The 18,259-nt window shown below is 38.8% G+C and overlaps 1 protein-coding gene across 2 annotated transcripts in view; it reads right to left on the bottom strand.

Annotated features, from left to right (window-relative positions):
* Positions 1–2,827: 2,827 nt before the first annotated feature.
* The window catches only part of PRKG2 (protein kinase cGMP-dependent 2), a 97,367-nt gene continuing 81,935 nt past the window's right edge, over positions 2,828–18,259 (bottom strand). For both annotated transcript variants that reach the window (XM_080668349.1, XM_080668348.1), the window contains exons 17-19: positions 13,821–13,883; positions 7,832–7,898; positions 2,828–5,813 (exon numbers count right to left, since the gene is read on the bottom strand). In XM_080668349.1, the coding sequence (XP_080524475.1) occupies positions 5,718–5,813; positions 7,832–7,898; positions 13,821–13,883 (226 nt within the window). In that variant the 3' untranslated portion in view covers positions 2,828–5,717. The remainder of the gene's footprint in view (positions 5,814–7,831; positions 7,899–13,820; positions 13,884–18,259) is intronic.

Raw genomic sequence — 18,259 nt, 5'->3', positions numbered from 1 at the left:
TCCCTTCTCTGTATGGTTCTGAGTTCAGCTTTGCTACACAGAAGTTTGCATTAAGACCTGAAATGCAGAAGTGAGGAGCAGCCATAATTATACTCTGGAGGTCAAGTGAAAGACCAAGCACTATTACAGCTCATGCATGTGGTTGCTGATTTGCTGGCTCATCTTGTTGGTGAAGGGCAGCAGCCAGGTCTGTGGTTCCTCCAGCTCCAGCCAGATTGCTCTTTCAGCATCTACAAATCCCAAGCTAGGAATATGTGAAAGGTGTGAACTTATTCTGTAAGCTGCCCATCTGACCAAGGTTGGAAACCATGATAGGCAGACCTAGGTTCCAGTTTGTCCTCATGGGTTCTGGTTTGCCATAACAAATCCAATTTTCCTCAAGAATTCCAGTTTGTCCTCTTGTGTCCACTTGACCCTTGCTTCCCCCACTTCATGTCTGCCTTTCCTTCCCAACTGGGTAGCAACAAAGATTTATTATCTCACAGTTTCTGTGAGTCAGGAACTTGGGAGTTGTTTATCTGGCTCCTCTGGCTCATGGCCTCTCACTCAAGGTGTTGGCCAGGGCTCCAGTTTTATCTGGAGGCCCACCTGGTGGAGGATTGAAAGCTCCCTCCTGTGGTTGTTGGCGGGATTCAGCTCATCATGTGTTATGGGACAGAGGGCCTCAGTTCCTCACTGGCTGTCAGCCAGAGGTTCCCTCAGATATTTGCCACATGGGCTTCTCCATAGAAAAGTCACATGATGGCAACTGGCTTCCATCAGAGCAAGCAAATGAGAGACCAAGAGAGGGTAAGTAGGACAGAAGCAGTAGGACAGAACCTAGTTTTAGCAGTGATATCCGATCACTTTTATGTTCCACTAGAGGCCCGGTGCACAAAATTCATGCACGGGGGTGGGTGGGGGTCACTCAGCCTGGCCTGCAACCTCTCTCAGTCTGGGACCGCTGGCTCCTAACTGCTCGCCTGCCTGCCTGCCTGATCGCTCCTAATGACTTTGCCTGCCTGCCTGATCGCCCCTAACCACTCTGCCTGCCTGCTTGATTGCCCCTAACCACTCTGCCTGCCTGCCTGATCACCCCTAACTGCTTGCCTGCCTGCCTGATCACCCCTAATCACCTCTGCCTCGGCCTCTGCCACCGCAGCCTCATCCGGAAGGACATCTGGAATGATGTCTGGAAGGTCGTTTGACTGTCCAGTCTAATTAGCATATTACGCTTTTATTATAATAGGTTTCTTAGAGGGTAGTCATTAGGGTCAATCAACACTCAAGGAGAGGAGATTGTAAAAGGGCATGAATACCATGAGCAGGGATCATGGAAGCCTACCACATCCTATCAAACAGGCAAAGCCCTTCTTGATTATCTTAAGCATGTGCTATGCATACCCTTTTTTTAAAAAAAAAAATTAAGGCAACTAAGAATTGTTTTTCCTACAGCATCTTCACAGAAAAGATTTGTGAGTGTAGTTTTTTAATAATGAAGTGAATCATGAATTCATACACAAGAAACTCACAAAGTTTTTAAAGGAAATGTATCAGCTTGGAATTAAGGGGCAGAATTAAAAAAAGGCATCTCTACCACCAAATATTTACAAGCAGAAAACAGGCTAAGAAATCTCTTCAATTATAAATACCAACCATATCTTATTAAAAAAAATAGTAACAATGACCCAGAGGGCAGAACCAAGATTCTACAAGGTGGAGTTCAGAGCTATGGAGAATAACTCACAGGGCGTAGGACTGAGCCCTAAGCGAGAAATGGTAACATGTATCAGACCCAATTTTAGAATTCTATAGACCAATGACCACTTTGTGCCTCTCATCTTCCCCTTCACAAATGCGAGGATTTGTTGTGGTTATCCTTTGATTGTCTCCCCATTCAATGTTGTGTGAAGTTAGATGACTTTACTTAGTTCACAACCTTTCAGAGCTAAAAGAATGTATCCAGGGAATTATACCTTAGAAGCCTCATCCACACCTGAATGGATTTATATGCCAAGTTCCTGGACCTTGATGTATAATGAGATATTTTTAAGGAGGCTCTATGGAGGGAATGAATTTATTTTGCATATGGCAGTAATACAAATAATTGGTGGCCAGAAAGTGGGACTTGCTTGCTAATTCTTTGAAACTCTCATTACCAAATGGAGTCTCTGTTCCCTTCCCTCAAATCTGGGTGGGCTTGTGTTTCAACAACAGAATATGACAGATGTGATGTTAGGCGACTCCAAGGCTGGGTCATAAAGGATAATATAGCTTCTCCCTTTTACTGTTTGGATACTTGCTCTTGGAGCTCTAAGCTACCACAAAAGGAGTCTAATTTAAGGACAGCATGCTGTGAGGAATCTTAGCCATGGAGTGAACATGTATAGGCACCCTGGTCAGCTGTTCCAGGCTTTGACTAGTCCCAGCCTGGGTTCCAGATATATAGGTAAACAAGCCTTCAGATGATTCTAGCTCCCAGCCATTGAGTTACTCATCTTTGAGTCTTTCTACCTGATGCCCCAATTACTCTGGCACAGAGATAAACCCATCCTTGCCATGTGCTATCCAAATTTCTGACCCAGAGAATCTAGAAGAATAATTAAATAATTGTTCTAGGTGACTAAGTTGTGGGGTAATTTGCTACACAGCCATAGTAACAGGAATGGAGCCATGTAAAAGCATCACAGCTAAAGTGTGAATGAAATGCATATTTGAGGTCTATTTTTAGCTTTGAGAGTAGTCAACAGTCAATGTGTTTATAATTATTTTAGAATCTTATGCAAATGAGATAATAGATAATATTCTTAGTACAATGCCTGGCAATAAAATGCATGGATTTATTATTATGCCAAAAAATTAAATATATTTATTTCTAAATGGTTATTTTTAATGACCTGCAAGTATGTAGATGCTGGCCAATGTTTCAAAGCTTTCCATGTACATCTCCAAGTTACAGACGAATAAAGATGTGGTTTGCTTTTCAAAGTAACACAAATCTGAACAAAGCTAGAATTCAAACTCAGATTTTTCTGATACCAGACATCTTACTTTTCACCACTATATTCTCCTCCCTCTAGACATATTAAATTTAGATAAAATTATGAAAAACTGACCCCACAGAGGAGAAGCTTAAGAATAAAAAATTAACTTTGCACCTAGAAAAGAGAGATTAAGAGTGATTTAACCATTAGGAATATAATGAGTTGTATTTGGAAGGATCATTTTCTGTATGTCCTAAGGAAAAAAAAAGAAATATATATCCTTAATTCATAAACAAATAAAATTTAAATATTTATCGAGCTCTTAATCAAGCACTTCATTTGAGTAAGGGTTCACTCTTCATGTTATGCACTAGAGTTTGATCAGCCATCTTTATTTCATGCTTTAAAAGAAAAGATTGATATTAGATTTAATTGATATAATTGTGTACAAAGATAAATATGATATCTAAGGTTCAGGACTAAATGATTAAGACCCTTTTAATTCTATTAGAGATAGTAAATAGTATCAGTAGCTCCCATCGATGTAGCATTGATTATTTCACAAGTATCAGCAAAGCACTCTCTAGATATCTTATTTAATCCCCCAAACAAGCCTCTAGGGTAGGTATTATTTTACTGTTCCTTTTTCTACAGGTTAGAAAGCTAGTACTCAAAGAAATGAAGTCATTTTCCCCCAAGGATGCCCACCTAGGAAATAGTGGAACTGGGATTATATGATGGTTCAATCTCTCATTTCTTCATCTTTCTAAAACACAATAAAATCACATATGAATATTACATATTGATATGGCCAGTCACAGGCAAAATACCTGTAGTAGTCTAAGTCAGTTTTTATTTGTATATATGTAGGTCTTTCTTGAATTACAACTCTTTATCTCCTTTGAGAACATCATTGCTATTATAACTGTACAATTTTAATATCCACCCAATACATAAATTACCTACATTTAGGTGGGTAATTTAAAAATATATACATGGTAAAACATACAGTGCTTACAAACCAAATGCAAATAAAAATCTTTTAAAAATCTTAGAAATTCATTTAAGCAGGTTATGTCAATCCTACTAAAAATGGTTTTTCTATGTACAATACATAGTTTTTAAAAATATTCCAGGAAACAAAACTTCTTTGGTTTAGCAAAAGGATTCTAAATGTGGAAATTCAATTTGTTAAGAATGCACCTTCCTGGATTGGACCTCTTTTATCTGGTTTATTTCTTCAGGAAGCATGTAGCTGACTTTCTTTGAATGAAGAAAATATGGGTGGGGTGTGGGTAGAGGCTGCTTTTCCCTTAGGACATCTGCATATAAAAATATAATCAGAAGCTTGAATAATGCAATAACTTAGCCCGTATTTTTGCTCTGCCAGATCAAAAAGATACAGAGAAAGTCTGCTTCCTATTCATTTTGGAAGGAGGGCAAGGAAGTGATCATGGTTGATACATAGACACTTTTACTAGTCAAGAACTTAGGTACTGGCATCCAATGCTATTGAAACTACTCTCTTCACTATTTGGAAGAATGCATGGAGGAGGCGAGAGGAGGGCAGAAGCTAGATTACGCTCTTGCTTTTACAGTCCCATCACTTCCTCAGCAGCTTGTCTGTCTTAATAATCTAAAATTATAAACACATTGTGACTCAGACGTCTTTACAAAGTGTTAACACAGCAATGATTACAGTGCATCAACATTTACTAATGGCATCTTCATTAAAAATTAACTCTGGTTAGTCTATACTCTTGGTTTATTAATAGCAACAATCACAGAACTGCCCAAAATATCTCAGAGTTTCAAAGAGTCAGCAACCTTACCTATCAGACTTTATTCTCCTCCATATTTAATGGGAAGGTAAAGCCTTCACAATTTTGTTCCTGCATGATTTCTACTTTGATTATAAAAAAACTTAGTCTGTAAGATAAAAACCTTTCCAAAAGCCCATTACTTAACTGCACATTAAAACCACCTTTAACAAGGTTTTGGAAAGTCTCTGAGGTATCACAGCTGGTCACAGGAGAATGGAAAATATTTTTGGCTTGTTTATTTTTCTAAGTTTCCCCAATGAAATATAATTACCTTGTTGGATTAATTAACTCATTTATTTTAGGGAGCGGTACCACTGACTAAATACTCAAACTTGCCTTTCCCTAGACTAATATCAGAAGCACCTTAATACATTTCTAGGTTGAACACAAGTAGAAGTCAAGAGCCTTTTTTGACTACCAAGATTCCTGCAAACCGCCACTTTAAGATTCCATAAAGCTTACATGGAGTTGTTGAGAGCAGGATAAATCTTCCAAAATTCACCCTTGTTCTTGATGCTATTTGGATGACTTAGTTGCTCAAAGGCAAGATGCTTTTTAAACCTTATTAGGACTCAAAGGAAATGAGTATGGTCAGGATGGAGCAATAGATTGCAGAGAACACTATGCCCCTTCAACAAAAATGGTTCTGACTGTGGAGAGAATAGGATAGTCTCCAACATTTGAGAAAAGCAAAGAATAGAATACATGAATAATTCACAGCATCTAAATTAAGACATTATAATTCAGAACCACTTCCATACCCACTAGCATCCACCCACAATCCCTATGTGGGCAGGGATTTCTTTTCCCCAATGGTCTTCCAAAAGATACCATAATACACCAAAGAGAAAAATAATCAGTATTGGATTATTGGTGCTCATAGTTCTCCTCTTAGTAGATAGGCAGTAATCATCTGTTTTTCATTTTTCTTTCAGAAGTCTTTATCCCAGCCTGACAGCTCATCTGGAGGCACTCCCTTTTCAGGTGGATACTTGTCAAAGTAGCTGTGATCTGTGGGTCCACTGAGCTAATAGAGAAAGGATTAGAGCAAAGATGAGGGTGATGTTGACTAAGTATGCATTTACATATGGGTAATGCTTTCATACCTGAACACAGATTTTAAAACTGCAACTACTGGTAAGTTACAAGTAAGATCTCAGCCTCATGAGATCTCCCCTTTGCACCAAATGGATCTGCTCACTGGATTACACATTCAATGGAAGCTAACTGTCCTGATGAGTTATTTCTAACAGAAAAAGTGACAGAAATGATGTCTATTTTTTTCCAAAATAAAAAATATCTTAAAATCAGAAACTTTAAAAAGTCAAAATCTTTCTACTTTTTAAAGATTCTCATCAACTTTGAATTTTTTTATGGTTAACTGGCCATAAAACATTTCCAGAGGGCCAAACAAAGAAACAATTCAAAATATTATTGATCCCGTTGAAAGAGTGAAATGGCTTTTTTGCAAATTACGTGGTTTCCAATTCTTTGCTTTCTAACAAATGTAAGTACCTAATTGAATTATCATGTGATAGATCATTAAAAATACTATTTATAATAGAGCATAATGTGTTTTGGGGAGGGTGTCATGTATTTATTTATGGGAACACAACTCTTAGCACTTGCATCTACATAATTTTAAAAAGGAATAAAATTGATGTGGAGTCTATTTTTTAAATAAATAAAATTTATCCATAGGCACATTCAATATTTTCTTTATCAAAATAGTTTAATAATTATTTTAATTTTTATAACATATTTATGTTGTTTGATACTGCATGCTATAAAAATGTAATAATAACTGAATCCAGAAGAAATATCTGTGTTGTTACAGAAATTTTGGTGGTCACAGGAATTTTAAAATTTATAAAACTATAATGGAAAGGCATTGAAAGAATGATTGATTAAAGGTTGCCAAGCATAAAACTATTTTACATTAGAATGAAATTTTGAAGGGAAAATTAAATGGAAATGTGGAAATATAAATTCAGAGAGAATAATATTTCTGTCTGTATTTTGTAATGGCTGGTATCAAATCTCAATGATATAGTAGATATATTTAAAGGGATACAGTAACAGTAGAGCTGTATTTTAAAATGTCAATGTTTTCAACATACTAAAAATTATATTCTCTATAACAATTTAAATATACAGTACAAAATTCAGATGTCAATCTAAAAATATACAAGGGAAGACATAGATCTTCAAAATTCCTCAGAGAGAACACAGTTTGTAGGGTGTTGATCCAGGTCATTTTTGAGTCATTGTTTCCCCTAAGTTAGCAAATATCCTGCTTTTTCTAGAGCGAAGCTGTCCAATCAGTCACCCGTAGTGACTGAGCACTTGAAATGTAGCTAGTCCGAATTGACGTGTTAAAAGTATAAAATCCACTTGGGATTACAAAAACTTAGTATGAAAAAAAAAATAACTGTAACATCTCATTGATATTTTATGTTGATTACATATTGAAGTGATAATCATTTGAATATTAATTAAAATTAATTTCACTTATTTATTTTTACCTCTTTTAATGTGGCTATTTGAAGATTTCAAATTACTTATATGATTCATACTCTATTTCCAGAGCCATCTGTCAGTCTAACACTGACAACTTGGGTCTTAGATTTATATGCAGTTGATTCCTGAGAGCTGAGCTAATGCTCATCAAATAGGTAATACTATCTAGTCCAGCCGTGGGCAAACTACGGCCCGCGGGCCGGATCAGGCTGTTCTATCCGGTTCTCTTGCTCTCCCCTCTGCTCCTTTACTTTGAATTTATATTAGTTCACACAAACACTCCATCCATGCTTTTGTTCCGGCCTTCCGGTTCAGTTTAAGAACCCATTGTGGCCCTCGAGTCAAAAAGTTTGCCCACCCCTGATCTAGTCCCTACAATCACAACAGTTATGACATTTTAACTTAAATTTTAAAAAACTATTTTAAAAATCTAAAATCTTTTAGATTACACACATGCACCTGAAATCTGTTTACAAAATCAAATACCTACAAAAAATTATGAGAGCAATACAGCGGATACCATACCTCTCTTCGTAAAGGTGATGGAAGGTTCCGTGCTTTTAGTCCCTCCCAATTAAAACCACTTAACCACCTGAGAAATGAGAAAAGTACAGAGAAATATTACTTGCCTGAAAACTATTAGCATGTCAGTTATCTATCAAGCCATTTCATTGTCTGCTCCCTGCCAGCAATGTGGTTGGAGGGAAATACTGGACCATGCTGGTTGTCTGGTCTCACATTAAATCGGGGTGGGGAACATCCGACCCCTGGACCATACTGTCCTGCAAAATCATCTAGTCTGAGCTTGCCAAGGCAACCACAGGCAGAACTCAAAATTCAATTAATCTAGGAGCTTTTTTCATAGCAACATAAATTTATATTAAGTGAATTATATTAAGTGAATGATGTTATAAATATCCAAACGGCCCATGGAAGAAAAAGGTTCCCTACCCCTGCATTAAATCCATGCCCACTAACCCCAAAGAGCAGTTAATGCTGCCCCATAATCAGTCTAGTGTGAAAGGCCAAGTCTTTACAATGCCTTTGCTATAAGCCATACGGCCTTACAAAACCACCCTTTCCACCACCACCTGTTTCTCACCTTACCACTGTCCTGTGTTTCTCTTCTCTCTTCCTTGTTCATTTATTTCCTCACCATTGTTCCAATAAGCTAAGGATGCTCCTACTTTAACCTTTGCACTTAAGACCCTCTGGCTAGATTGCCTTTTTCCACAAATTTCCACATGGTTTGTTCCCTCAACACCTTCAGGTCTTTTCTCAGAGATCATCTTCTTAGCAAGATATTTTTTAGCCATAAGTCTAATATTGCAAGCCTTTTCCTATCCCAACCTCCACATACTTTCTATCCCCCTTCTCTGCTTTATTCCTCCTCTGTAGCACTTACTGCTATCTAATGATCCGCTATACACTATCCTATATAATAAAAACCTAATATGCTAAGTGTCTGGTCATCCAGTCGTCCATTCAACCAATCAAAGCCTAATATGCTAATGATATGCTAAGGCCACTCAACGGCTCACTATGATGTGCACTGACCACCAGGGGGCAGACACTCCAACTGGTAGGAGAGCTTGCTGCTGGGGTCTGGCCAATTGGGACTGAGCGAGATAGACCAGACATGCCCTGGAGCCTTCCCTTGGTCCCTCCCCAGCTGACCAACCTCCTGTGTCCCTCTCTGGCCTAGATCATGCACCGGTGGGGTCCCTCGGCCTGGCCTGCACCCTCTTGCTATTCGGGACCCCTTGGGGGATGTGGGAGAGCCAGTTTTGGCCCAAGCCCACTCAACACAGGAGCTGTCCTCTGGTGGTCAGTGCGCTCCCACAGGGGGAGCTCCACTCAGCCAGAAGCCGGGCTTAGGCCATTAGTTGGACATCTCCCAAGGGCTCCTGGACTGCAAGAGGGCATAGGCCAGGCTGAGGGACCCCTCTAGCACACTAATTTCGTGTACCGGGCCTCTAGTTTAATTATATTGTTCATTTTCTGTCTTTCTCACTAGAATGCAAGCTCCAGGAGGCAGTGGTTTTTGTCTGTTTCTTTTCCTCTGTGTCCCTAACAATTGACACAGAACAGGGGCTCAGTATATGTCTTCTGAATAATTGGATCACTCTGCAAGAGAATACACTTACACAGGACCTCTTATTACAGTGTTTTGTGATGTCACACTGTGGTGGCAATACTCCTAGTCACATGGATCTAAGAGGCTCCAAGATTAAAAAGTACTTTAATCTGTAATGGAATCAAGCTGATAGCCAGATGAAGTTTTTTAATTTATTGCCTCCCCATCACTAATCTAAAAAGGCTGATTGAGTTTTCAGGATTCATGTAAAGCATGGTGGGTGGAAACACAGCACTCGGACACAATGTACTCGGTCTCTTGGAATCTTATAAGGAACATGGAATAATACTGTTCTAGATCCACTGATCTTTTATATTGGGACACTGATATCAGGTCAGGCATCAGTTATGAAACAAAATGTTATGAAAAGTTAGTTTGCTCCCAGACATCAAACAAACAAACAAACAAAGAAAAACAAAGGCCCTGCTTTTAAGATGTTTTGATTTTGGTGGAAGGTGACAGAAACACACACACACACACACACACACACACACACACACGAAAACAATATAAATACTTGAGTGAATTTTAGATACTAATAATTCTAGGAAAATTAAAGAGAAAAAAGTGATAGATAATGACGGGGATGGGGATGGGTTAGAAGAGGTTGTTTTAGTGAGAGTGGTATTTGAAGAAAGGATATTTGAAATAAGGCCAGAATGAAAAGAAGAGGGAAGCCATAGGCAGATCTGTGGCAGGAGTCTTCCAAGTTGATGGAATGAGCTTCAGTGTAGTGAATTCAGGGAAACTAGAAAAAAAATTATGTCTGAAAAATGGCTAGAGGCCAAATCACATAAGGCAGTGGTTCTCAACCTTTCTAATGCCGCGACCCTTTAATACAGTTCCTCATGTTGTGGTGACCCCCAATCATAAAATTATTTTCGTTGCTACTTCATAACTGTAATGTTGCTACTGTTAATGAATCGTAATGTAAATATCTGTGTTTTCCGATGGTCTTAGGCTCTACAGCAGCGGTTCTCAACCTGTGGGTCACGACCCACAGGTTAAGAACTGCTATCAGGGTCGCCTGAGACCATCGGAAAACACAGATATTTACATTACGATTCCTAACAGTAGCAACATTACAGTTATGAAGTAGCAACGAAAATAATTTTATGGTTGGGGGTCACCACCACATGAGGAACTGTATTAAAGGGTCGTGGCATTAGAAAGGTTGAGAACCACTGATGTAAGGCCTTGTAGGACACAGTAAGGAACTAGAGTTTTATGCGTAACAGGAAGCCAATAGAAAGTTCTAAGTAAATTATACAATCTAGATGTATTTTCAAAAAATAATTCTGGCCACTATGTGGAGAGTGGCCACAGGGGAGAGCATGGGACTGGGGCTGTGGGGATGGGAGGCTTTAGGGGACTGTCACATAACTCTGTCTATTGGCCACACCAGAAATTATACTCTTTTACCCTTCTCAATCTCTCACATCCCTGAAGTGGGTTTTGGTTCAGTCCTTGACTGGATTTCCCATTCCAAGTCTAAACTTAGGAAGAGAAAAAGTATAAAAAACACCAGAGAGGACAAGTTCTAGAACATTCCATTTCAGGTGCCATTCTTACCCCAAAGTGCCATTTTGGCATAAGCTACTGAGACACTAGTCAAAGAGTGGGAGTCAGACAGCAATCCCAGCTGTACGGCTTCCCTTGTTCTTGCTACCAAACCACAGAAGTCCTCTCCTTGATCCACCCATCAGCTTCTTTCCACAGGCTGATGGTCCATTTTAGGGATTTCCAGGTTTCCAGTTCTGTAGATTCTTTTCATTTGACACTAAACACTGCCACAATTCCTTTTAACATATTTTTCAATGCTCTCTTCCCAGAAGCTACTCTATAAATATTAACAAAAATCATTACTGTTAACTCTACAGAATCAAACAGCCTATGCATTTCCTGCTGAGTACTAGTTACAATTTGACTTATGGCAATATTTACTTGACATGAGTGGCTATTCATTTAACACTTGGCCTTTTGACACTAACCAAATTTTAAGTAGTGCACGTGCCAGCGTGTACTCATGTGTGAAAAATATTCACCAAAGAAATATTAGCAGCAACAGCACATAAATTGCTTCTTCATTTTTAGAAGACTTGTTGAAGCTATTCTTGAGAGTAATTTTAAAGACTAGAAATAATAAAGGTAATGAGAAGACACTCGAAACAAATTATTCCTCTACCAACAGGAAAGATTTAATTGTACCCAAGTATATTACCTCTTTTCTCAGAGAAGTGTTGGGAGACATAATTGGTGCCTAGTTTAATAAGTTAGCTCATAAACAGGGAAGGGAGGAACTCTATTTTTAAGAAAGATGATTAAAGACAATGGGCAAACATACTGTATTGTTTTTAAATACAAAGTGAAAATGAATAGTTCTCTAAGAAAACAATGAAAGTTTTACTTTGGAGAAGAATGGGAAAATCTGATGGCAAATTTTAGAAAGATTTTTTTTTTTAATATTGAGAATAACCTGGGTAGAGAAGCTATATACTTTGGGGACTTGTGAAAGATTTTTAGACTACTACACCTATTTGAAGGCAGAGAGAGATCTATTTTTCAGGCCTCCCTCCCCCAACTTTATATCTAAAATAAAAACACACTATGAAAGTAGAATAAAATAAGGTGGGGTGTGCGTGTGGCTTTTTGGTTTTTTTGTTTGTTTGTTTGTTTGTTTTTTGCCCCTTATGGTTGGGCTTACCATAAGGCACTGTGTAAATCTGACACATCTTAATAGTGAACTCCACCCTACGCATTGTACTCTGAGTCTACAGATATGTGGCAAAAAACATCCTGCCTGTTAAAAAGAGAGCAAATTAATCCCTACAATGAAAAAAATTCAAAACTCTTCATTACTACGCTAAGGTGATAAAATGTTCTGGCATCAATTTGCATGTGTGTTCAATCACAATTTGACAGCTACATTTAAATGAGCCTCAGGTAAATTAAAAAAAAACTGGAGCCTATTAACAATTCTATCACTCTATTCCCCAATTATCCCAAAGAAAAACATGAAGATGCTTTTCTAATCAAATAATGAAGGAAAATATATTGAAAGGATAACGTTAATTGGCAGAACACTTGTTTGTTCCATATGAATGGTGTATTCCATGTGTCATCTTATAATGAGATAGAAAGTTGTGATAATAGCTTGTATGAAAAAGGTACATTGGAATCTAAGACAAGTAATAAACTTTACACTGAAGGTAATCCAAAGGATGACAAAGAACAACAAAATACTCTAAACATTTTAATGTCTATAAAATCCACAGATGCCCCTCCCTCCCTCCTTTTCTTCCTCCCTCCCTCCCTCCTTACAATGTTGAATACATGGCATTATTTCAAGAAAGTTCATGAATAGATAGAGCAGGGTTGGCAGCTGCATCACCAATGTTAAGAAAAATGAATAGTGTTTTTATCCAGCAGCATTTCTCCCTTTATTTTCACACAGTGTTGATGTGCCCTAATTCTTCAGTAAAAATATCCAGAGAGGAATGTAATATTGAGAGGTGTTTTCATTTCTGAAAGTGAACACATCAGTGTGTTCAAAGGTTTTCAATAATGAAATTCTCAAATTTATTTTTTGTACTAGCAATAAGTGATCTATTATATCTGTAAATCATAAGCAAAATTAAAACATCTTGAGGATTAGAGAATTTAGCAAGGCATGGATTTGAAAAAAAAATCTTAAAGGCTTTGACTTCCACATATGTAACCAGTTAAGAAAGGCTATCTCACGGAAGTTCTCTATGGTTCTAAAGGATAGATTTAGAAATTCACAGAACTGAAAAGGTCCGTGTGAGATTACTATATAAGGTCAAAACACTGTTTTTGGGAAATCAATGTACTTTGCCCCAAAAGTAAAACACAACATGAGGCTTCAGAATTTGGAAAGATGGTCAAAGAAAAAACGACATTTAAAATAAATGTTTAATATTAATAAAAACTGAAATGCAGTACTGCTTAATGGTTAATTTAGCTGACCTATTCTCTTGAATATCGACAATAACTATATTCTATTTTAATTACAAATCAAATGTGAAAATTAGAACAATTCATTTACAGAATCCAAGCTGATATTTTAAAATAAAAATAAAGATTGCAGTGGATAAAAAACTAAGTTGCTCTAACTTGAGGATGTGATTTTATAACTTGTTTTAAGCTTCGGCCATCCATGATATGAATTTCCAGCATTAGAGAAATCATTTTGAGAGTGATTATTGTGACTGCATCTGGTAAAACACAAATTAAAGTGCCAAAAAAGAAAAACTGAGTCTGTAAAGGAACCCTTGTAGCTTACTGAGAGAGGCTTCAAGATTAGCACAGTTTTCTATAAATTTCTATATTTTTCTGAGCAAAGAAGTAACTATGTACCTGTGTTTCTTAATGTCATTGATTCCATTCTTCAGATTTCCCAGCCTTTCTGTTGGATTTTGCCTAAAATAATAATTGTTAAAAGATGGTTTATAAAAATTATGATTGAGTAAATTTTAAAATTTAACATTTCTTTATTCTTTCATTAATTTATTCAACAATATTCATAGACTAGGCACCTGGGTAGAGGGGGATAAGAGACACATGCTCTAGGGGAGCTACTGTCAAATTAGAGTTAGGAATATATCTACATCTATATCTATAATATATATATATATATATATATATATATATATATATATACACCTATACTTATATCTTTATGTACATATCTATATTTCTATCTATATTTATAGATCTACTAGTGCTTTAAATGCACTAGAAATGAATATGTAAAAGAACAGGAGGGGGCTATTTTACAAACTCTGCTGAGAAAATCAGATAAAGCTTTAAGAATCATTTACACCTCAGCTGGAAGTATGCAGAAATTTCTGTTGGAAACCCACAGCTAGGTTTCATGTTCTGTATTTATTACATTTTAATGCTTTTTAAAAAGTTCAACTGTGCGGGGGGAAAAACTAGCAGCAAAGTAAAATTCAAACAAAATTATATAACTCTTCTGTTCCCCAATAAATTATTTTTAATGGTAGATAGAAACTTGGGAGTAACTGAAAATAAGACCAGGGCCGCGGTTGGTGGTGCAGGAAGAACCTAAAACTCAACTCTTCCCGTGAACACACAGAATCTACGACTACATATGGAACAATTCTCCCTGAAAAAGACCTGAAAGCTAGCTGAACAGTTCCCTCACAATAAATTGTAAATCTGCCCCAATAAGGCAGGTAGGAGAGGAAGAGACAGTCTCGCCAAAATCTCCACCAATCAGAAGGGATCTCACAAATCTGAATCTTCTCCCTGAGGAGCAAGGGGTTCATGTTCCACATCAGTCATCCCAATCCTTTGGACCCTCAATGGGGAGATGAGCCCCTAAAATGTCTACCTTTGACAACCAACAAGGCTCACATTTCGGAGACTTACAGGTCTGCAGGGAACTGAGATACTTTAGCTAGGGCTGAAACACAGACTCATTTGTCCCAGAAACCAGCACAAAAGTATTAGTTTGAAAAGTGTGTAGAATATATGTAAAGGAGAGTCATTGCTAATCTTGAAGTGTCTGTTGGAAAGGGAAGGGCCAATTAAGACTCTCTCAGGGATGGAGGTGCTGTACCATTTCTGCCCTCTCCTTCTACCTGGGCATTGTCAGCAAGCACACCCCACCCCAGAGCTCTCTGCAGCTTCTCAGAAGCCAGCAGGTTCACCCTAGCCCCACCCTCTCCCACCACCTCGCTAAAGGCAACAGTTCACACCAAGAACATATTAGACCAGATAGTCCTAATAGATACATACAGGAAACTCCATACAAAAGCAACAGGATACACATTCTTCTCAAGTACAGGAATTCTATAGATCATATGTTAGGGCACATAACAAATCTCAATAAATTTAGAGAAGATGAAATTATATCAAGTATCTTTTCTAACCACAATGGTATGAAACTAATAATCAAGAAGGAGAAGAAAACTGGAAAAATCCTAAGTATGTGGAGAGTAAATAATATACTACTGAACAACCAATGGGTCAATAAAGAAAATAAAGCAGAAATAAAAAAATAACTTAAGACAAAAGAAAATGGAAATACAACTTAACAAAATCTACAGGATGCAGGAAAATCAGTTCTAAGAGGGAGAATCAAAATGATACAGGCCTACCTCAAGAAACAAAAATACCCCGAACAATTTAACTTTATACCTATAGGAACTATCAAAAGAAGAACAAAGCCAAAAGTTTATAGAATGAAGGAAAAAATAAAGATCAGAGCAAAAAGTAAAAATAAAATAGAGACTAAAAAGACAATAGTAAAGATCAACAAAACTAAGCTTTGGTTCAATGAAAAGGTAAAATTGACAATCTTTAGCTAGACTCACCAAGTAATAAAGAAAAAGAGCTCAAATAAATAACATCAGAAATGAAAGAGAAGCTACAACTGATACCACAAAAATGCAAAGGATCTTAAAAGACTGCTGTGAACAATTATAAGCCAACAAATTGGATACCTAGAAGAAACAGATAAAGTCATACTATCTAATAAAAGAGTAATATGCAAATTAACCATCACTCCGCTACACGCACAAGCCACGCCCACCAGCCAATCAGGAGCGAATATGCAAATAAACCCAACCAAGATGGCTACGGCCACAGAGAGCAGGAGGGAGGCTTGGGTTTCCCTGGCAATGGAGGAAGCCAAGCTTTCCGCCTGCCCTTGCTGGCCTAGGCCTCCACTCAAGGCTACAAAGTTTCAATGATAGAAGATACATAAAACCAAACAGAAATGGCGGCAGCCACAGAGCTGGAAAGAGCAGGAGGCTAGGGTTGCCCCCGGCGATGGAGGAAGCCAAGCTTTCCACACACCCTGGCCGGCCCAGGCCTCCACTTAAGGCTACAAAGTTTCAATTATAGAAGATACATAAATTCCAACAGAAATGGCTGCCGCCATGGAGGGAGCAGAAGGCTTGGCTCTGCTCCAGGCTACAAAGTTTCAATTGTAGAAGATAAATAAACCCCAGATCCCAGGGCCTCCGCTTGGGTCACCAGGGGGAGTGGCCAGCCTGCAAACCACCACAGGCCCCTTGCCCAGGCCACCCCACACCCCAAGGGAACCCCCACCCTGATCCGGGACACCCTTCAGGGCAAACCAGCCAGCCCCCACCCGTGCACCAGGCCTCTATCCTATCTAATAAAAGAATAATATGCAGATTGACCATCACTCCAACACACAAGATGGCTGCCCCCATGTGGTCAAAGATCCTGCCCCCATGTGGACACAAGATGGCCACCACAAGATGGCCAGCAAGGGAGGGCAGTTAGGGGTGACCAAGCCGGCAGAGGAGGGAAGTTGGGGGCGACCAGGCCTGCAGGGAAAGGCAGTTGGGAGGGACCTAGGCCTGCAGGGGAGAGCAGTTGGGGGGGACCAGGCCTGCAGGGGAGGGCAGTTAGGGGTGACCAGGCCTGCAGGGGAGGGCAGTTGGGGGGGACCAGATCTGCAGGGGAGAGCAGTTAGGGGAAAACAGGCTGGCAGGGGAGCAGTTAGGCATCAATCAGGCTGGCAGGGGAGTGGTTAGGGGGTGATCAGGCTGGCAGGCAGAAGCGGTTAGGGGCAATCAGGAAGGCAGGCAGGCGAGCAGTTGGGAGCCAGCAGTCCTGGATTGTGAGAGGGATGTCCGACTGCCCGTTTAGGCCCGATCCCTAAACGGGCAGTCGGACATCCCTCAAGGGGTCCCAGATTGGAGAGGGTGCAGGCTGGGCTGAGGGACACGCCACCCCCCCCCCAGTGCATGAATTTCATGCACCAGGCCTCTAGCAGAAACATAATATTCTAAGACTGAATCATGAAAATATAGAAAATCTGAATAAGCTGATTATTAAAAAGGAGATTGAATCAGTAATCAAAAATCTCCCAACAAACAAAAAATCCAGGGCCAGATGACTTCAAAGGTGAATTCTACCAAACTGTTTAAAAAGAAGACTTAGAGCCCTAACCGGTTTGGCTCAGTGGATAGAGCGTCGGCCTGCGGACTGAAGGGTCCCAGGTTCGATTCCGGTCAAGGGCATGTATCTTGGTTGCGGGCACATCCCCAGTGGGGAGTGTGCAGGAGGCAGCTGATTGATGTTTCTCTCTCATCGATGTTTCTAACTCTCTGTCCCTCTCCCTTTCTCTCTGTAAAAAATCAATAAAATAAAATAAAAAAAAAGAAGACTTAGACATAGCTGGTTTGGCTCAGTGGATAGAGCGTCACCCTGTGGACTGAAGGGTCCCGGGTTTGAGACCAGTCAAGGGCACATGCCCAGGTTGTGGGCTTGATCCCTAGCTGGGGGCATGCAGGAGGCAGCTGATCAATTATTCTCTCATTATTGATGTTTCTATCTTTCTCTCCCTCTCCCTTCCTCTCTGAAATCAATAAAAATATATTTTAAAAATAAAATAAAAAGATTTAATACCTATACTTCTCAGTCTTTCAAAAAATTGAAGTGAAATGAATGCTTCCAAGCTCATTTTATGAGGCCAAACCAGACAAGGACACACATACACAGAAATTGCGGGCCAATATAGATGAACATAGATGCAAAAATCCTTAACAAAATATTAGCAAACAAAACATGCACCAGGATCAAGTAGGATTTATTCCAGTGATGCAAAACATCTGCAAATCAATCAATGTGAAACACATTAACAAAATAAAGGGTAAAAATTATAAAATCATCTCATCAGATTAAAAGAAAGCATCTGATAAAATTCAACATCCATTTATAATAAAATCTCTCAAAAGAAGTATAGAGAGAATGTATCTCAACATAATAAAGATCATATGTAACAACCTACA

Source organism: Plecotus auritus (assembly GCF_963455305.1).
Source record: "Plecotus auritus genome assembly, chromosome: 1".
NCBI classification, from domain to species: Eukaryota; Metazoa; Chordata; class Mammalia; order Chiroptera; family Vespertilionidae; genus Plecotus; species Plecotus auritus.
The sequence above is the reverse complement of the archived record's forward strand: the minus strand, read 5'-3'. Positions and strand labels throughout refer to the sequence as shown.